Raw genomic sequence first — 22,017 nt, forward strand, 5'->3', positions numbered from 1 at the left:
GTAGTTGCCGTGAAATAAAATACAAAATGGACAGAAAACATAATCATTATCACCATTCGTTTGAGCGAAAGGAGGAGAAGTCTCTTAGCTCTCGCTAATGAAATTTGATACTTTTTTTTTTTGCACTCGCCAGCGTCAGATGATTGATCATTGTTTTAGTGGAGAATGGCTAAAGTTACATGGCTCCCGTCTGTGCTCATTTCAATTTTATTGTTATAGCTTTTTTGTTCTTTCCCTCCCAAGAGCACGAACGCATTGTGATTTGATTTTGAAACAACAACTTTCTTTTTGGGTGTTGCTTTCTTTCTTTCCGACAGCATGTTTCCTCCATTTTGTACAGTTGCATCATTTTTCATCGTTTCCAGCCTTCGTTCCATTTCAATGCTATGCTGCACTCGGTTTAGTAAGCGCCTGCAGCTTATGCAATAGTGGCTTGCTGTACGAATGCTTTCTCGGATAAAACAACACTGCCCGTGCTACGGGATGGAAAACACCTACCACCACCACCACTGGGGACCACTCACAACTTTGGCCGTTCCTTGTTCGGTGTGCTTTTAGTGCAATTAAAGCAATATCAATACGATGTATACTCATTCCAGTTTTTGACTGGGCCATCGAGATTCGGGCCTCAACCGATCCCGCCGGACCGGATCTGCTCAGGGAATTGGAAAAATGCATGATAAACTTACTGCTGTGCAGCACAGCGCGCCCGAGAGCGCTACAGAGATAGCTCGAGCACTGTGGTGGCCAGGGACGCACGGTGGCAGCGTCACACAAGAATTCACACACACACACATACAGCCATAAAAGAGAACAGAGTGGGAAAGTTTAATTCAATTTCATACCACACCACCAAGTGCAGGAGAGAGCAAACGGTCAAGTGGGGCAAAGATGTCATGCCGGGTTTTTTGGGGGGAGACCGATGGTGTAGCTTACAATTTAACGTTTGCCGGGTGAAAGCGACAGTGCTGGGGATGTGGGGATGGAATGCAAACGTTGCACTATACCGGTGGTCAGTATCGGTCAGCTATCGGCATTGTTTATTTTAATGCCCGCCACCAGGCGTCTCCATCGAGCGCTCGAAAGTATCAAAGCGAAGATTACGCTGAAGGTTTTCTGTGGCAAAATATACTAAAACTTAAACATTTTTTGCTTCTAGCATTATTCAATACTCTACGAATAATGATCTTGAATGACTTGATTGAAAATAGTTGTATAAAAACAAAATAAATTAATATAAATAAGCTTAAGAAACATTTAAAAAATACCTTCTTGATTTGATAAATAATTTAAAAAAAATTTTTTAGAATTTGTAACGAGATTTTGTTATTTCAACTATGTTAAAGCCGAAACAACAATCAATGGTTTATTTGAAAAAAAAAATAAAATAAATTTAAAAATAAAAAATAATAAAACGATGGGTAAGTGTTATCAAATTTTGAAGTTTCCTATGATGTTTGTAATCAATAAAATAAAAATTTCTATGAATAAAGGAAGAAAGCTAATTAGATAAAAACTAAAAAAACATTATTGCCATAGTTGCTGAAACATAAACAAAACTATAATGATTTTTTCAGATTATTTAATTTTAAGAACTACCACAAGAGCTAATTAATGGTCAAACATCTGTCCCGCTTTGCCGAATACGAACTTCAAATACTACCGCAAACAGTTTGGTTTACGGTTGAGAGCTTGTGGTTTGCATTTTGCAGCATCGAAAACAAACAACAACAACAAAAAAACTCTTTTCTTCTTGGACAGTATTCGGTTCTTTTCCTTCTTTCTTTGATAATGTCCGTCGAGCAATACGACCAGTCCATTTTACGGAAATAAAAACAAACTAATAAGGTCCGATGGTTTCGAGGCAACTTCAATTTCGGTCCTAACATTAAGATCAAAAAGCCCGAAAAGTTGTTGTGCTCAAGATACGAAATTATGTGCGTAGGCACCAGTACCACAGTCAGTGGGAGTAGAAGTTTGATTGAAATTATTTTTAAGGAATAAACAGGCAGAGAAACGAAACAGCTGCCATTTTTGCTGCTAATGATGCAGAAAAAAATGATGCATGGGAAAGTTTTTAGCACAAGTTTCAGTTAGAGAAATTATGTACTTTGAACAAGCAGAGTATTTAAAATCTATGTATTTGAACGGAGTAATAATTTTATTTATATTGAGGAAGGAAAAATAATATATTAGGTCCGCAACTAAATAATGGCCGTTTTTAAATGGATGGTGCCACTGTGGACTGCACCGCAATTTTTTCGTTTACAAACGTCATAAATCAAGTTCGAGAATGATATAATCGAACGGTGTAAACAGATTAGTGATTATTTCGTGCAAGTAAAAGTTCCTAGTCCTTGAAAATGTCTGATTTTGAGCTTTAAAAATGTTTTGTTTCGAGCGAAAAACATGGCAGCCCAAGCGCATCGAGAGCTTTCGAGTGTTTACGGCGATGCTGCTCTAAGCGAAACAAGATGTTGGGATTGGTTTCGACGCTCAACGTGAAGTAATGCCCAAAACGTTCGCAAACGAAGAATTGACGGCTTTACTAAAGGAAAATCACTGCCAAACGCAAGAATAGCTTGCAGCCGTGCTTGGTGTAACGCGTCAGGCCATATCATCACGGCTGAACACGTTTGGCATTATACAGAAGGAGGGCAAATGGATACCACACGAGTTGAAGCCACGTGACAATGAACGCAGACTCTTCATGTGTGAATTGCTGGTCCAGCAGCGCAACAGAAAGGGGTTCCTGCACAGAATCGTGACGGGAGACGAAAGGTGGATTTTGTTCAGCAATCCGGAGCGCAAAAAATCATGGGGTTGCCCCAGTCATACCCCAACATCATCAGCTGGGCCGAACATCCATAGCTTGAAAGTTATGCAGAGTATTTGGTGGGACCAGCTCGGAGTCATCTACTACGAACTTCTGAACGCTACCGGAAATAATTGATGAGTTTAAAAAAAGTTATTCTGTTGCATGACAATGCTCAGCCACATGTTGCGCAACCTTTGAAAAACTATCTTAATACTACCTCAAATGGGATGTTTTACCGCACCCGCCGTATTCACCGGAACAGGCACCATCGCACCATTTAATGCCAGCCACCAGGCGTCTCCATCGAGCGCACGGAAGTATCAAAGCGAAGATTACGCTGAAGGTTTTCTGCGGCAAAATACACTAAAAATTTTTGCTTCTAGCAATACTCAATACTCTACGAATAACGATCTAGAGTGACTTGATTGAACATAGTAGTATAAAAATAAAATAAATTAATCTGTTTAGATCCATGGAACATGGATTGGCTGACCAGCTGTTCTCTTCCTATGAACAGATCCAGAATTGGTTGGATACCTGGATAGCGTCGAAAAACGTATCATTTTTGTAAATGTAAAACCATAACATCACTTCACATCTCATCTTTAATTAAATATGCTGAATAAGAATTTTCCTAACCATCATATCAATAAACTTTATTGCCCAAAACATGGGCTTCATTTGCACAGAACTCTATTTCTCTGCTCTGCTACTGCATAATAAGATTGATAAACTAATAAAACAACAGTGAAAATAAAAATCAATAACCCAATCCACCTGGTATTCCACCCGCTTTTCCGCTGACCAGCCGTGTCCGAGTAAGTGTATTAAATATTTGATCAACTTCCAGTTTCGGATACGGGAAACGTATCCGAAATCGGGAACAGTCATTCCGAACCATATTCCCAAAATAAAACATCCACCCAATAACGGGACGCATTGGTAACGCGCCGAAAGGACATAAAAATGAACCGGGTGCCAAATGTTGACTATTTACAGCGCCAGAAAATGAAACTCTGGTCCATGGTTTGGGCAACACATCCGTGCAAAAATCAGCACACAATCCACGGAATATCAAAGAACAAGTTCAAAGGTTCTTTAACAAGTGGGGGAAAAAAAAGTTTATGTAAGGATAATTTTTGCCCACACGAATTCAATTTGCTGACTTGCTGTCCCGGAATGTGCAATTGTGTACACTGGGCCGAAGGGTAGAATAGTACCCCTGAAAGAAGAAAAAAATCTCTCAACACACACACACACACACATGAGCTGAGGGATCATGGCTTTGAGGCTTTTTTATATTTTATTTAGAAGCACTTGATTTTTGAAAGGCCAGTCAGGAGCAACTACCCTGCTACGGTTCATTCCAGGCAAATGCACCATCGGGGCCGGCACCCCGTATGACGGCCAGTGACCCCATCTGCTTCTTGTTGGTATGGGTGCTGTGTGCGAGTGTTTGTACAGAAAACAGAAAAGAGGGAAGCCGATTTCCAGGCTCCAGACGGAATTGCTCCGCAGGGATAGATAGGTGTTGGCCGGTGGATTGGTTGGCAGAAGAAAAAGATGTTCTAAAAACTAAAAATAAAATCCAGAAGCAACATTGAAGAATGGTTTGGTTCGGCATGCTTTCTTTTTCTCCTTTCGTTCCGGCCAAGCTGATGGAAACTGATCTGTATCTTTATCCTTTTTTTATTATGCTGCGTTTCAGAATTCGGGCGAAATCCTTACCGATGTGTTTCCAACATCAGTAACGAAGGAGCAGTGAGCTAGGAGTCGTAGTGCAGCCGTAGCGGTAGCCTCGGAAGGCGGGCATGTTTATTTTATCAACCATCCCCGTTTCATTCGGCTTCCTTTTCCACACAAAGATGGCGAACGATAGAGGCAAGAAGGAAAATAAACCCGACTCTGCAACCCTCTGTTGCACTGGTCTTTCATCTATTTATGTGGCGACCCGTAGCGGCTTGACCGGGGTAGACGCAGCACAAGATGGTTTATTTATGTCCGACCAGCATGCACACATCCAAAAACATACACACACACACGCTCATATCATCTTCATTCAGCGTAGAAAACGGTTTTTATTTTGCTCCTTATGTGAGTGTGTTTGCGAGCGGAAATGGAAAATCAAGCATGGTGTGAACCGAAGCTTTCCTCAGATCTGGAGCGACTCAAGCGTACGAGCATCGATGTGCCCGGGAACCCGGGAACGGGGAGTTTAGCTGCCAGTTGCGGTTCCAACCCGAAGACTAAAGACCGTCTGCCAACAGTCCTGGGCGGAGGAAGACGACGCTTCGTGGTTCAAGCTCAAAATGAAGTTTGTACAGTTCGGTGCGATACCGCCATCGTGATTGCAACCAGCCGGCTTTTGCCCACTTTTCGTCAGTCAACCTGAAGCCGCTTTATGCTGCCCGCCAAAGCAGCAGAAGCTATGTTCCACCCTCCAGCTGCAGCAGCAGCAGATCGACCACAGAGAGAGAGAGAGAGAGAGGAAAGGCAGATATGTTAGCCTGTTATTGAAATTCTGCCGCCCTCTGTCGTCTGCCGCCTGCTTGCGGTTCAAGATACGGTTCAACCAGTCATACTACAGACTTGCAAAATCTCCTGTACAACATTGCCCGTCGCACTAAAGAAAGCGGATAGTTTCCACTCGGTGTTTCTTACGCTGGCTGTTGGCAAGCGGGAAACCCCAGCGGGGTTGTAATGGCAAGCTGGGGAAATAAAAGAAACGTAGTTCGATGTAGCTTTATGGGATAGGTTTTTGTGCTTTGCTTTTCATTGTAATGGTGTATCGGATGTTACAGGAAGCGGATTGTTTCATTAAAGGGGGTTATATTATGTATTACTCGGATTACATTTAGTTTACCATTTATAAATGTAGTTTCAATGCAGGAACTTTACAGGTTGAGATGCAGGCGACATGGTGTGGAGCTTACACGAAGGATTTTTTTTTGTATTCCAACAATTACTATGCAAAATAGTAACAGACGATACAAAGCGAGATGAGCGTGATGAGCCCGATAGTCCTGCGATCGGCGCGCAATTCATTCGACTCTGTGCCTGGTGATCAGCGTATCAGCGTAAACGTGCTCATTGTAGTGTACGAACAACGGTTGAGAACATAACATATAATATAGCCATCACAAGCGGTGTTACAATACAAGTTAAGAAGGAAGCAAACAACCGGCTGAACCAGTTCCGGATGCTTGGAGCCGGCAAATCTCGGGCCTTTCGTATAACCCAAAACCGCATCATCAATGCCTGGCTCCTACCCAAACTACTCTACGGCATCGAGATTGTTTCACGCGAACGAGCAACCTTCGAGAAGAGAGTAGCACCTAATTACCACACAGCTATCCGCTATGCCACTGGTGCATCCGTCACCAGCTCGATTAACTCCCTCGTCTGCGAAAGCGGCGTCTTTCCTATGCAACACATCATTACCAACCGACTAGTCGCAGCTGCAGCTCGGATCCTTGAGAAAGGAATCGACGACAACTACAGACACTCACCAACCATCAGTTATCACCGATCCACCGGCCGGGGAATTCGTCCCTGGTATCTCCGTACACCTGTCATAGACTGGAAACTCAAACGCTCTCTCCGGGGAACCGGAAAAAGCAGCCACATCGCCAATAGTACTTTTAATCACTTAATTCAGACTAATTACAAAACATTTTCATCATATCTTTACAGACGGCGCCGTTCATCTGGACTCAGCCGGCTGTGGGATCCATTCCACCACGGACAACTGCGCTATCAAACTTTCTAACCACACCTCCATATTCTCCACCGAAGCAATAGCGATTCAATTAGCCGCCAACGAAGGATTACAGACCGACCGACCGAACGTCATCTTCACCGACAGTGCCATTGTTCTGGCTGCCCTGGAACACGGCAACTCCAAAGACCCCAACATCCAGCTCCTAGACTCCATACCTGCATCCCCGACAATCGTTTTCTGTTGGATTCCGGGTCATTCCGGAATCAAGCCGACCAACTTGCCAACGATGGTCGACTCCGTCCTGACGAACCATACAACATCCTTTTACGCCGTGATGCCATCCGCTTCACCAACTTCCTTATCTCCCAACACTGGAACTCCACATGGCACAACCTGGACCTAAGCAACAAACTCCGTCCCATCAAGCAGAACACCTCTTCATGGGAAGATACCGAATCCAGCCACATCCAACGAGTCCTTTCCCGCCTTCGTATAGGTCATACCCGCCTTACGCACTCCTACCTCCTAGAAAAATCCAGTCCTCCACTCTGCGGCTTCTGTGGTGTTGACATCACCGTCCGCCACATCCTCACCGATTGCCATGGATACACGACACACCGAGCCACCTGTCAACTAGAAATTGATTTAACGACAATCCTATCACCCGACAAACTCCAGCAGAACCGCCTCATTAGATTTTCACGGATGCCATAATCGCACTTGTTTTCCATAATATTTAAGCTACATATACGATAGTTTTGTGTTAGATTATGTTAGATTTTTTATACAGTGGAGAGGCGAATATAGGCTCTAGGACTCAAAGCCTCTATAAACAAACGAAAAAAAAGTTACAATACAGCATTGTAACGTCATAATTAATTATAAATAAATATAAATAAATACTACAATACTACGTGCATGCTAATAAAAAAAATGTGTTATAGAATCTTTTTCAAATTATCTTGGTGAGTGTTGTACTACACTTTACTCTTGGCTTGGCCAGCCTTTCCGGCAATCTAGCGAGTCTAATTCGATGCGCAGTAATGGGTAACAGCTGGGCAGTAAAGCTCGTTATTGTAGCAGTTCCCTAATAATTTTTTCAAGCATTGGAAGTCAGACGAGCGGTACTATTATTTGATGGTCAGTAGTGGATCTAAGGACCCTTCTTACCTCTTCCGCCCCGGGACAGTTTATTCCGCCAAGGGCTTCCAAAGAGGTTGATCCGCCACTGTTGACAGCTGTACCGATCTACAACCGAGCTGTCACCGTTTCACGGTCTTGATCTGCCGCAACAATTCTCGATGCCACCCGATACCTACGGCGTAGTACCGTGTGAGTATCGGAAATTTAAAGGTTTTTGAATAGACCCTGTTTCAAGCATCGCGACAGGTTTTTTGAGTTTTCTACAACTGGACGTACGATCACAAATCTGTAGATCATCTCTGCAAAAATCAGTGTTTGTTAGCAGAGCCGCTGGGAGTACCACCTTTTTTTTTTTTTTAATTTTGCATCGTTAATCTCCAGGGTCGAGCAAGGTTTCCTGGAGCCAAATATAATCTATATGTATGTGCTATGCCAATAGTTAGTATGTAAATATATTAAGAACACAACTAATTCAAGAGCCACACAAGCCGTATAATATCATTTAGTTCGGAAGTTGATTGAGAAATATTCCTCAATCCTTTGGTAAGCTTCTGCTACACAAGAGAGCCTCAACCATGTCTATGTCATCAGCATACGCCAGGATCTGGGTTAACTTAAAGCTTATGGTTCCCGAAGATTCCTCCTCCAAGTCTCGAATGTCTAGAGCCAGATTGAAAAAAAGACAGTTAAGCCAGTGGCCCTTGAATAGGCTATTGGTGGAAGTTTAGAGTTCGCCTTTTGGGAAAATTAATCTTCTGTACAGTGTCAGTAGAAGTAGATTATCTAGATTTTTTTATTATATTCGCTTTTTAAATGTTTTAAAAATCGAGACACTGGTTTAATGGTGAGAGAAACGTCACCATGGGTTGAATTAATGTTTGTCAAAAATCAATCACTCATTTAGGTGTTCACCATCGCTTTGGTCCTCCATTACTTTATATTTTTACTTTATTATTTCCTGTAAGAAAATTGTAGCTATTTTGCCAACTCAAAGTGGCCAATATGAGTGGATAGCAAAGAAAATAAATAGCGGTCAAAAAGATTAACAATTCCTCCACAGTTCCTAAGGAATGGAGCAGAAACAACTTTATTGCTTATCTGGTAGGAGCTTTGTTCGGGATTCGTGGGATGCGTAAGAAAATGGATAGAAATAGCAGAAATTGTACGATAGTGTAAACATCCGCTAGCAAAAGTAAACAAAACTAACTCACGCAGAGGCAAAGAGCGAAAGGTGGAGAAACGATTTCTTTTATTGTCTTAAGCTGACGCACACTCCCCTTTTTATTCGCTTCGGATTGCTCGCACAGTGTAAGCCATCCACCACCAGCCGGATATAGAGAGATAGGCAAATTTCTTTTACCACTTGCCCGTGCAATGCTCCCAAAGCATGGAGTTCGGCTAGTGTCTGCGAAGCACTAGAACTGCCACAGTAAAAGCACCATCAGAGCACCATCACAAGCATCCGCCTAAGCTTTAGTTTATCGCAAACAAAATCTCAAAAATTTAACTCACCCTATCCCTCTATTCATACCGATGCTAGAATGTAGCTTTCTGTAGCTGTTGTTGCTAGTGCTTTGTTTTGTCTATCGTCTACTAAGTGTTGCCACCGTTGTGTGCTCTCCATATAAAGGAGCTTTTCGAGATTGCAGCAGGAACGAACCGGGCGCTCTTAGCCGGGGTTTGCTGATGGATATTTATCACACTGCGGCGTGTATAGATAAGCGTGGACGAATTGTTTGAACAAGAAATGAATTATGGGCAGTGAAACTTGTCCGGAAAGGGCGATTACAAGAAGTTTTTACGTTCAATCGTTGCTTTTGAATTTAATCTTTTGATAACATTTTAAATAATTTTACAAACGTTACATAAATTTTAAATTGAACTGCTATATTTCACACAATGTTTGCGCTTTTGGTGTAGAAACTTATGAACACAAATTTTCAAATAAGTCAACACCCTATCCACTACCGCTCTGCTCAACACTGTAGCGCCCGATTGGAATGCCAAAGTATGATGAAAAGCATTTATTTCTCTGCCACTGTGTTAATCGACTATGCTTTCCCGTGCTGTCGTTCACGAAAGTGCTTCTTCCTGTGGGGAAGAAGTCATTCGGGACTCATTCAAAGTTTAGCCTTTGCTCCTTTAAGTCCCACCCTTCGCCTGTCACCCCTTTCATGGTGAACTCCCTGGAACGTTCTTGGAATTTATATTATTCCATCTCTGCCCGCTCCCAACCGCTAGACCGTAAGCTGGCCGAGGTTTGGAACGGTAACCCCACATAAAGGAGATGCTTTGCCGGCGTGTTTTAATGACGCTAACGTAAGCTGTTTTGCAGCGGCATCCCAAACACATTAAGCACAACACATTTTAATGAATCCCTATACCGCTGCTGTTGGGTGGCCGCGTGGAATTGTTGGAGCTAATTAAACCGTTCGCAAAGTGTTTTGCAATAATAACGATTATTGGATTAGGTGACCTCCGGTAAAGCTTCATCCGCCTTTTGCTTTGCCCGCCCGACCCAAGACATGGGCACACGCCTCTCTCGCCGAAAGGGTCTGGGTGAAAATCGATCGAAATGGATGAACCATGTTTTCGACACGCGACACAACCTCCATGCAACGGTCCATACTTTTGATTAGCGATGAAGAGAATGATGGGAATTGTATGTTAAATATGTTATTGAAAATTAATTGCAGCTTTTGCACGGCAACGGTGGATGATGAAAGCGGGAAAGCATTCTCTAACGCTTTTGGTTTAGCACAGGCAGGATCGTGGAGCATGATGCAATGCGGTTAAATTATAATAAGCCTGCAGGCGCTGGGACGGAACAGACGAAAGGGATTATATCCCATCATCATCACCGCAATGTCGTTAAAAGGTAATAAAACAAAATAATTCAATGTAATCTACATAATGCACGTGTGATTTCGATTCATTTCCAACACGGATGTAGCGCCCATTTCGCCATTTTGTGTTCTATTTTAGTTGTCTTTTGGAAATGCATATATTCATGCTAAATGAAAATTGTGCGTCTCGTGATTTGAATGGTGTAAGAACGAATCAATTTATGCAATGAATTGATATTAAGGTGACTGAAATTGGCGCTGATTATAAAATACGTTCTAAGGAAATCAAACAACCTTATTAGGAATAAAATAGAAGAAAAATCAAACAATATTTTAAAAAATTATAACGACGAAACCCTAAAGATTAAGGCACAAAACTATTCTGTGTTAATGACATTTCTGTGTGTCTAAGGAATACGGCCTGGCTGATTTTTGATTACGAAATTTAAAAAAAAATCTGAGTGCGAGCTATCTCGCTTAATGTCTGACACTGTCACGATTGTTTGTGCTTTTTAAATATCATCGCATGTTAAGCTTACCAAATCTTCGTTGGCCAAGAGAAGTGAGTGAAGGTTTTTGGGATATCTGATAACATGTTTATGAGCCATGAGCTTTTTTTTGGAATCCCGGCCAAACTGATCAGGCTTGTTAGAATGACCATGACCAACGTCACATGCCAGGTGAAGGTGGAAGGAAAATTCTCAGAGTCCTTTGCTACCACCAAAGGCCTGCGTCAGGTAGATGGGCTCGCCTGTCTCCTATTCAACTTGGCGTTAGAAAGGGCCATTCTTGACTCGGAGGTGGAGACTTCGGGAACCATCTTCTATAAGCCATTGGTCTTCGGCTCTCGCAGGTAGCAGAGGCCACGGGTAGCAGATTAACGAGGCAAAGACCAAATTAATGGTGGCATCATCAGCGGCTCTACTAAGAAAACCGGAACTACGTGGGGTGATGTACGGATAGGTGACCACAAATTTTAAGTCGTCCAAAACTTCACCTATCGCGGGTCGAAAGTCAGCATAGAGACGGATTGCTGGCGGCCAACCGGTCATTCTACAGCCTGAGGAAGCATCTCACTTCAAAAAACCTGTCGCAACGGTCGAAGCTGGGACTGTATCGTACCTTTAAAGTCCCAGTACTCACATACGCCTCTGAGAAATGGCGGCCCTGTCCCAAACAGGCGAAGCCCTCTTAGCCGCGCTCGAAAGGAAGATGCATAGAAGGACCGTCGTGCGGTGAATTAGGCTCGCCAGGCTCGGATGGGCTGGCCTTGTTATACGCATGGCACCGGACAACCCAGCTCAGAAAGTCCTTTTAGGCCGTCCACACGGACAGAGGAGGCGTGGTAGGCCCACATTGAGGTGGGAGGATGGCGTAGAATCATCTGCCATCAAGGCCGGGATAACGGATTGGCGGACGACGGCGGTTGTAGTGCTTGATAAGTAAGTAAGTAAGCAATATAGTTGGCATGAGCTTAATTGTTGCCTTAATTATTAGAATAGAAGCTATATATTGCAGCTCGTAGAACCCATGGTCCCTACCCAGAAGAAATGAAACGCCTCAACAAGGTATTCGAATGAAGCAGGTTGGCATAATTCGTGATTATGTTAATACAGCCGCCTATGTTAATTGCTGCCTTCGGTTTTTGTCTACTGAAGCTGCCATGAAACGGGTGGATAAAACAATAAACATCAATGCTCTTAATCGAAAATCCGCCAGCGGTTTTTGACTATTAGAGTCAAAAACCGCAGGCGACAAGTCAAAATATAGTCAAGTCAGCCAGTTCAAACCAAGATGGTTAACGCTGCATCTTCACTATTGAAAGTCTTCTCTCTTTCCTACACCCCTTCTTCCCTATTGGAAGTCTGTAAGATGTATTTGGGCGGCGGTTACACTGCTGACTTTCACAGACAGACACGTGTGACAGGATCGGATATCGAATCTCGCCAAGAACGTCTCGTACGCAGGACTGACCATCTATCTACGATCAAAGCTCTGCTAAATAAATCAAATAGTCTTTATCGTGGATATTATGGGATTGTTTTTCTTCTCGATGAGGATATTTTTGCAAATATAACAGCAAAAATTAGGCCGATCAGTTAGGCAAGATTAGTCTTTGGAGGGTACAATTTCCTATTTAATTTCAAGTTTTGCTTCGACAAGGACGCCCTAGCCATATTCTGGGTTTAGTATAATATGTAATAGAATGAAAAATGATTTCATTAATAAAAATACTCTAGTCTACGCCTTTCACTGACAGCACAACGGAAATCACTAGTTTTCCTTATGACAAAAGGGTAGTTAATTAATTACTGGCAGCATCTTGCGTGCCAACATTAGAAACATGATAACGGCATAATGCTTGTTGCGATGGCAGCGGAAATGTATTTTTAAATAAAATTTAAATTAAATCCACAACTCTCTGTTCACTTCGCATCCCATACACACACACACACACACACACACACACACACACACACACACACACACACACACAGTATACACACCTATCGAGATGCGGGCTGAATTATATACACTCACACATTACTCCCTTCCCTGGTCCAGAGTTCAGAGTCATGCGGCTTTACATGACCACTTCGGGCTTCGGGCGATAAGTTTATAGGAAAATTGTTCACCAAATACTCTTTTCCCTCATTTTCTACGTACTTGCTGCGTGGTGTTCGTGGGCAGTGTACTGTGTGATAACACTGTTCGCTAGCTGGTACAACCGGAAATGAGCTAAAATGTGCCAATTAAATTTAATAAATTGACTTGATAAGCAACACCGAAGCGAAGGGTCAGCCAACGTCCAAAGTGTGGTAGTTCCGCAGACATAACGAGTGTAAGCCATGGAATGGAAGTACGACCGTTGTGGATGGAGTTTGAGTATTTATTACTACCCTCTCATGGAAGCGAGTTACATGTTTATTTTTCCGATTACAGAAATAGTGGGATTCAAAATAATTTAATGAAATATTCATGCATTTTACACTTTTAGGAAAGGTTTATACCGAGAAAAGTGAGGTATAAAAGTCGAAATTTATTTCTTGTTTTAAAAAAAATCAGTATAAACTGTGTATTTGTTTAGAATAATTCAGATACTATTTTGTTCATGGCTAATGTCCACAAACACAATAGAAAGTGTTTCATTTTACAATCAGACGGACAAATTAATTCACTCATAATTACAAATTCTTCGAATATTCGCCAAAGATCCGAACTAATCTGATTAATTCTGTATTGATTGATGGTACTCGAAATCTGCATTTCTGCATACCAGCTGTACCTCGCAAGGGACATTTCAATTTAATTCCAATGTACCCTCCACATTCCTGCACTCCATCCTGGTTTATGGCTTGATTTTGAAACGATCCGATCAGGTTTGTATCAATTTACCCATTCAGCAGCAGGTTCTCGTCGCCGCTCGGACTGCTTTAAATTCTTCCACAATCAAACAATTTCCTTCATCGTACCGTCATCAAGAAAATCGTTTCCGTGTTCGTTTGTCGAAATCACTGCCACAAATTCGGTCCATCGTATAATCTTCTGCCCTATCGTGCACATACTGCTGGGCCATCGCCCGATACATGATGGAAGAAATAATCACACAAAAGCGACGTGGAAGCTGGGACGGAAAAATCGAAAATTAATCCAATCTCCGTCCGACCGACCGGATTTTCACCGCAAATGCAATATTTCAGCGCATTCCCACAGACGAGTGGCAGCGGTTTGCCGCGTGAAGGTCAAACTATTGACGTCCTGGTAGCAGCTTGGCTTAGAGATCTTTTCCCCCCATCGGGGAATACGGAGCAAAAGGGCAAAGCACATACAAGCGCTTGAACATTTCGTTAAGTGGTAGAGCGCTGTGAGCAGAAATTGAGAAAACGCTTGAGGTAGAAAATGTCACCGTCATGAAAATAGCTGTTGTGGTACAGTTATGGAATGAAACGAAAGGTAAAAATAAAGAGACGAAAAGCTTCTTCTACCAGTTTAAAGACTGTGCAACACAGCGTAAGAACAACGGCTAGGCCATTGAAAGAATCTCGGACCAGAGAGGCTAACCGTTCCAGGTCATTCTGGACAACATCATTAACTGTGGCGGTACGAGTGGTTTGGTAGAAAATTGAGTGTTGGGTATTGGAGCACCTGGAGGTCGACCATTTCCAGTCATACTGAACCTTAACATGAAGCATTTCCAGGAATTAACCCTTCTCATGCGAACGGTTTATGATTCTTGGTAACGCATCGTATAAGGAGAAGAGCTCTCTATTCGAATGCACTGATTGTTTCAACAAATCTTTTTGTCCAGCTATAGTTTGCTACATTAAGCGTCATAAAATTTGACCTTTTTCCAAGTTAAAGTATTTGGAAAAATGCCTGAAAATTCATGCCTCACACGCCCTTTCTTTATTTGAAGAATTTAATTGGACAACCTGATTTAGAACGCTCCGCAACGCATGGATGCAGCTCGCAAGTTATGGTCAGCTTGTTTGAGCCCATCCTATGGTATGATTTGGTGTGTACGTGTTCGTGCCAGTATGAAGTATGCATTGCCCGAGGTGTCACTTCAGCGCCTTCGGCACCAGCACCGCAAGTGAGAAAAGCACAAAGCAAATGCCCCAACAGGTTTCCAGCAGCTATTCGCCTCTCTGCTCTGCAATGAAGTGCCAACGCTGCCGTTGACCAGAGGACTAACCGACAGAGTCCTCGGGGTGTGCGCGATAGCAAACGAACGTCTCACAAATGAATGGAGGCTATTTATCTTCGGTGACAAAACCATTCACATGCGAGTGCTAACCACGTGCACACGTACAAAAACTCGTACACACACACACAATATACGGATCGTTCGTCACAGCATCCCAACAACAAACAGGCTAGATAACGGTGCAATAGGGAAAGCAGTGCTCCATAACCAGGAAGCACAAGACATTGAGTGAGTGCAGCAAGGGAAAGTGCAAAGTGTGGAAGTACAGTACAATGGATTTTTTTTTGTGTCTAAATACTGCAACTCTCCACTAAGGCAGCACTTATCAAATCGGATCTATTGAAAGCTTGTGTGTGTGTGTTTTTGCCATCGTATGAGAGGACAAAACCCGGAGGAATGCTTCCGTTGCTTTCCGGACTCTAAGGGGAATTTATGAGGCCGGGTATTTGTAGATCACGTCACACCACTTGCAGACGCATGAGAAGAAGTTAATAGGAAAGGTTGCAAACGGGGTGACTTGGGTCATTCTTATTAGCACTGCCCTATGCGCCAGGGTTGGTAGGACCGGTTGGGAATAGTGAACCCTTGTCAGATGCTTCCGATAGCCAAGAGAGCTTGTCTGACCACCTCCGTCGTCGGCTGAGACGACGATTGCGAAGGATCATGTGTTGGATAGCGATAACTTGATAAGATGAATGGAGACTGGTAGGAATAAGAATAATAAAGTTCACCCGAGATGTGTCCACCCGACGACACTGTAATGCCGTGATCCCTAATAACGGTAGTCTATATTGCAACGTTTTTTATTGTTTCGCATCCTTTTCATTGTTGACAGCGCAAACAGAAATGAATTTACTTAATTTAGATAAAAAGGCCAGTGGGGATGTTACCACAAGCACAACACATACCTTCAGCCTATTGATTTAGTCCATTTTTTTTTTCGTTCAAGAAGTCATAAAGTCAAACCATAATGACCACCGCGTAAATATTCATTCCAACCCAGAATGAGTCGACACAGTGCGCACGGTGGACGGGCTTATTTTTTAAATTTGCAAGTCAACACCAGGACACCACCACACAGGCCACACACACACACCAAACCCCAGTACACTATGGACGAAAAATGGTTTAAATTCATTAAAATTCGCTGCAAACGTGTGACCCGCCTTTGATGCGTTCGGTGCTGCACACTCACACGCGCGCAGTGTAATATCTACAAACGAGACGACCGACCCGTAAACGTTCCACGGTCGGACGTCAGTCAACGGGGGAAGAAAAAGAAACTTTAGACAAACCAGAATATGCACAAAATACAAGGTAAAAAGGCAAGCTTTCCCATCTGCCCGCTGCTCCGGGTTTGCTCTTGTGCAGACCAAAAATTACAGTAAATCTTTTGCGCTGCCTTTTCTTTTACACTGCACTTCTCTTTCCACCTGCCGAACTGCAATCGAGCTTTTTTCCCTCCCATTCAATGTAAGAAAGAAAAACTTTTGCTACACGCTTTTGAAACAATTTTTTGTGTGTACTGACAGTGGGAGCCTTTGTTTCGGGGGACGTAAAAAAGAAGGGGCGAGAAATTTTAATTTTTGCAAGATGCTTAAATATTCATGTGCGATTATTATTGTTTCGGCTGAGTAGCGGTGAAGAAAGGAGTTGATGGATCGATTTTTGCATAACGTGGGACGAATGGAATAAATTCGGTAGCACAGTAAGGTTTATTATAAGTACTCTTTCGTTCTTCTTTGAACATACCAAAGCATGATCGTGATAGGTTCGAAATCGAATGCTCTGGTGAAGAACAGAACAGGTGAATTTGGCGCTTTGAAATAAACAACACGACAGCCTTTGCACGTTGTGTGCTTGTGTGCTATACTTCCTCATGCAAGTACCGGGGTACGTACATGACACGAACTTTTGATTTTTCGATATGCATTTCTAAGGTATACGGTTACAGTATTCTTCACCCGAATAACCCCTGCCCAATCAAGCCCAGTCGAACTAAACTAATTGGAAAATTGCTTTTTAAATGGTTTCACTTGTTGAAGTGTCGAAACACAAACTGCTAGCCGGTGGTACGCTTGGGAAGCAACTGTACACTGTGTCCGTTCGTGCACCAGCCAGAGCCGTACACCGTTCCGCTTCATCCAGGCACTTGAGTGGAGTGGCAGTGCAGGGTCTGTTGAAAAATGAAAAGCTAATCCTAAAAGCTGTGTAAAGGTTTTAGTAGGTTTTGGTAGCTGAGAAGTCATTGAATCATTAAATATTAAATTGCTTTCATGAAATTCAGGAACGTTCACGAAAGTTTGCTGGGTTAAAACTAACGTTCTTCCTGGAAACTGGGATTATGGGCTGTATAGTGCATTGATTATTGAAATTCATTTGCCGAAAATTACGTTTCTGCACTTAAAGCATGACAAAACAAAACACTTTTAAGGAAGCTTCAAAGCCGAATTCAAAGTTGGGGCGGTCCAGGAGCGAGAGTCTTTACACGGCAGGTCTAGAGTTCAAATCCCATCCGGACCGTTTTCCCGGGATGAGGTTTTTATTATCCAACTACGTGGTTATCAACAAGTCTAAAATAGGGCATTCGATGGCCTGCGTGACCTAGAGAGGGGTAAAGCCCAGAAGAAGAATTGCCGCCGCTAACTGTTTCACGAATTGGACACTTCACGTTAACGGCATTATAAGATTGCAGAACTTCAATTGATTGATTTCAGACTCCTTGGCCAAAGGAGGTTCCTCTGATGGCCGCATTTTTGAGAGGTCGATTCCCACTAACGAATTTATTCGCACACCACAACAGCTGTGCATGGTTCGCTGGCCGAGCATGTGGGATGAGGACGAACTCGGGAAGATCCTGCACTCCCTCTCACCACAGGTTTCCCTGCGTCCCTGGTTTCACGGACTCTCGGTAGATCATGTCGAGACTTATGTCGAACCATTATGCGATGAACGCACCTCTTCAACGTATAGGTAGCGCCGACTCCAAGGTTTGTAGCTCTAGCAACAACGGATACCACGACTTTGACCACATCCTCTGGTCATGTGTGGAGTTCGATGCGGCTAGACCCGGACTCTTAGCAGCCTTTCGGGCATCAGGAAGATCCCCGGTTGTGCCGATGCGCGATACCCTGGGACAGAAGGACTACGAATATGCGCGGATTCTGTTTGACTTCGCCAAAAAGATGGGAATCATCCCTTCCCCTTTATGTTTGCTACACGTTCGCAACGGTGGCATCGACATGCGCCAGTCGCCATTTTGACCTAAGAATCGATTAAAATTGGTTTAGGAGATCTAAAGTTGTAACTGGCGAACTTGTCGTTGGCGGAGTGTCTGGATTCGATTCTGCAGTAACCCTACAAGGTCATTGTGGATATCGGATCCATGCGTTTTGCAGGCGTTAGGGTCGCCAGCGACAACAATAGATCACTGAACCAATTAAACTAGGTTTGGACGACGTGAAGTTTTCACTGCTTCACAAAGTTGTTGTTGCTTTCGGACTGGTGCGTTCTGCCGCTAGTGGGGCCGCCAGCCATAACATCCAAATGCTGGCATCGATATGGAGTGGCAAACACAACAGAGTATCTAAAGCAAAGGGGGTTTTCTTGGGAACCAATTCCAAGTTTCCACGGTATGATGCTCCAAAGAGATGCTAATCCCCTGGAACCAGAGAGGTCAACAACATCAGAACGATGCCTGGCAGCAAAGTCATCCACAACCGCGCTCATCCGGGATAAGGTCCACCTGAAGGAAATATCTACCGTCCAACTAGCACATAAGTTTAATTGTAAAGCTAGATATGAGATTACACTGAAAGGAATACGGCCTGGCCGTAATTACGAAATAAAAAAAATACAAGCCGACTCAAGAATTTTGCAATCATATTATGGAATGTTACATTCACTGAAAAAACCACTGAAAATCCACCACTGAAGTGGTGGATTTTCTGTCGTAATAATTTCATTGTGTCCTTTGGTCATGTGTGAAGTTTGATGTGGCTAGATCCGGGCTCTTAGCAGCCGTTCGGGCATCAGGAAGAACCCCTGCTGTGCCAATGCGCGACCTCCTGGGTCAGAAGGACTACCAAAACGTGCGATTTCTTTTCTTCACCAAAGAGACCGGGAATCACCGGAATTGATGTTTAGTCTCAATCATTACCAGTTTCTTGTTCTTCATGTTTGATGATTCTTGTATGTTATTTAAATGTTTGTGCCAATAACAACGAAGCATGCCAGTCGCCTGTCGGCAAAGGAGGTTGTCCCTTAACGGGGTACAGGAACAGTAGCTATTGTCGGTGATCTTCATGCTGGTTATATGTGTTGTGTGCGGGTCTATACACCGTGGGCGCTGAGCGTAACGTCGTTACTCGGTCCTGTCACTGTGTTACAGGACCCGACGTATCCACTTCGGCGTTGTTCGGCTTACGCACCATCTAAAGATTTGGAGGTTTGAAGCTCACCATCAAGGACAAATAATGCGTATATGCTGTTTGTCCCCAAAAAGGGACAACATCTAAGCCATCCTTGGACACTGGCAGCTAGAAGAAGAGACAATTCAAAGACAACGTCCACACCACATCAACAAGAGGCAATATGGCAACAAAACTATCAAACGAACCCACCCGGGATAAGGTTTATGCAAATGGTGGGAGAAGCAAATATCTCCCACTCAACCTTGGCTATAAGGATATAAGCTTGCTTTTAAGTTCTTCAGAGAACTAAAAAAAAATCTGCGCATTTTTTACCGATTATCTAAAACTATTTATTTAAATTTAACTAAATCACTAAACTAAAATTATGCCGTTATGTAATGAAGAATGATCAAACTCATGTCTCATTTAACTAAACGGATTTTTTTTAATATTCTCTGGAAGCATTAATATTGAATTGAGTAAAAAGTAATAGTAACCCTTACTTAACGCAACGATCGAAAAGCTCATGCCACCCTTCGGCATTCTCCGGTGACTTTTGCCCGTCACCAAATCCAACAATCCAATACTGTGCGCAAAGCCTATAAAAAAAATGGTCCCCCAGCCAGACGCAAGCGAATGGGACCGTTAAAAATGCCATAAAAAAAGAAATAAACAATAAAATCGGATTTCTTCCACACCGTTAAGCCGCAGGATTAGCAATCTGGAATTGAATGGTCAACCGGTTTGCCCGTGGCCCGGACGAACTGGAGACAATGATGAAAAACGGGGCCAAGTGGGGCCAAAAAAAGTGACAAAACAACAACAATCTACCGTCTGGTATCGGTTATTGCGGTGCGCAATGCGGATGGAGACGCCCAGTAGCTCACAGGATGATAGCAAAAGGGAGGGGTTGGAAGCGAACGAGGCGCGCAGCGTTCAGGGATTAAAACAAATAGTTCAAACTCTCTCACCTCCACTTAACTTGCAGCGTCTCCCCAGCTTAGTAGCTGCAGGACTGACAGGGCAGGGCGAATTAATGTTTAATCCTTGCCGATCCTAGCTTACGGTCAACGGAAAGCGTGCTTGTTTGGGATTTGTTTTTGGCGCAATTCCAGCAAAATGGCGATCTTTGTTGTTGTTTGCTGCCCACGTGTCTCACAACAAAAGCTTAATGCATACAGACAAAACGGGGGAAAAAGGGGGAAAAAAACCCACAAAGGAAATGCTTTCCTTTTGAAAGCTTGCACACCGGTGGTAGTGGTGGGTTAAAGAAATACGATACGGAATTGCGATGTGTATAAATGCGGTTTCCCACCGTCAGCTCACTGCTGTTCCGAGGGTGGAAAGCTCATCTCACGGCCAGGTTGGTTGAGAAATCGCTCGACGGGAGTTTCAATTTCGGCGCGTGTGGGTAGGTACAGTACAGATTGGATTTCATCGTGCTCATTCAAGTGGTCGTGATCGTCTCAAGCTGGAATAATATGCCGTTGGCAATCGAAAAATCTCCAACACCGCGCGGTTGCGGTGCGAATGGGTAAGGCGCTGCAAACCAGGTTTCCGGTAGCACCAAAATCAACCAAAAACCACAAAACCCAAAAATGTATTAAATGGGATTTGTCTAACCAACTGGCAAACGTCGCCGAGCGGCAAACGAGCACCGCCGTCACAATTTGAAAACACGCTTTATCCCGCCAACCCAATCTCCCGTTACGCTAACCCATTTCTTCTCGTGTCAGCGGATTACCCACCCCACCTGGTTAGTTGCCAGCGGGTGCCGTTTTATTTGTCCCATTTTTGGTTGTGATGTGTTTTCGCCCTTCTTTTATTTATGCCACTCCACCACCAGCAAACCCTTCCGCCCTGGCTTTATGCTACTCACCTTGTGCAAATACGCAAACTGTCAACACGCTATTGAACAAATTAATACCAAACATTTCGTTCGCCTCGGTTTCGGGACTTCGTTACGGAGAAATGTATGCGCGCGTGTATTGTGTGGTTTGATATTGTACCCGTCAGCCACGTTTGCTTTCACCAGTGCTCATCGGTAGAATTTTTGCGCGCCACATTCAATTTTCCACTGACCGAACCGGGGACACGTTTTCACCAAAGGTCGTAGTTTCCACTGTTTGCCACACAATGTCGGGTTATGCACGTTCGGTTAACAGGGTAGTAGAAAAATATGCACAACTCTAAAAGACAATCAACATGACCGAAAGAAACGAACAACAAAAATATACGCACAGTGCACAGCGTATGATACCGGGTTGTTCCTCAACTGGGCCTTTTTTGTATGTTCCTTTATATACGGTGTACGGTGCAAATTTTAGCTTAAGTGGGATTAAAGGCGCCAAAAATTGGCTAACATACGC

The 22,017-nt window shown here is 43.4% G+C and overlaps 3 protein-coding genes across 4 annotated transcripts in view; 1 reads left to right on the forward strand and 2 right to left on the reverse strand.

Moving 5' to 3' along the window:
* The window catches only part of LOC126556192 (uncharacterized), a 30,712-nt gene extending 8,979 nt beyond the window's left edge, over nucleotides 1-21,733 (reverse strand). Inside the window, exon 1 of the mRNA XM_050211416.1 lies at nucleotides 21,528-21,733. Within this exon, the coding sequence (XP_050067373.1) occupies nucleotides 21,528-21,582 (55 nt within the window). The 5' untranslated portion in view covers nucleotides 21,583-21,733. The remainder of the gene's footprint in view (nucleotides 1-21,527) is intronic.
* The window catches only part of LOC126556186 (mitochondrial genome maintenance exonuclease 1-like), a 306,337-nt gene that overhangs the window by 115,066 nt on the left and 169,254 nt on the right, over nucleotides 1-22,017 (reverse strand). The window lies entirely within an intron of this gene.
* LOC126567431 (protein LTV1 homolog) overlaps nucleotides 1-22,017 on the forward strand; it is a 255,962-nt gene that overhangs the window by 101,452 nt on the left and 132,493 nt on the right. The gene's annotated exons all lie outside the window — the stretch shown is intronic.

Source organism: Anopheles maculipalpis, chromosome 2RL (genome assembly GCF_943734695.1).
Source record: "Anopheles maculipalpis chromosome 2RL, idAnoMacuDA_375_x, whole genome shotgun sequence".
NCBI lineage: Eukaryota > Metazoa > Arthropoda > Insecta > Diptera > Culicidae > Anopheles > Anopheles maculipalpis.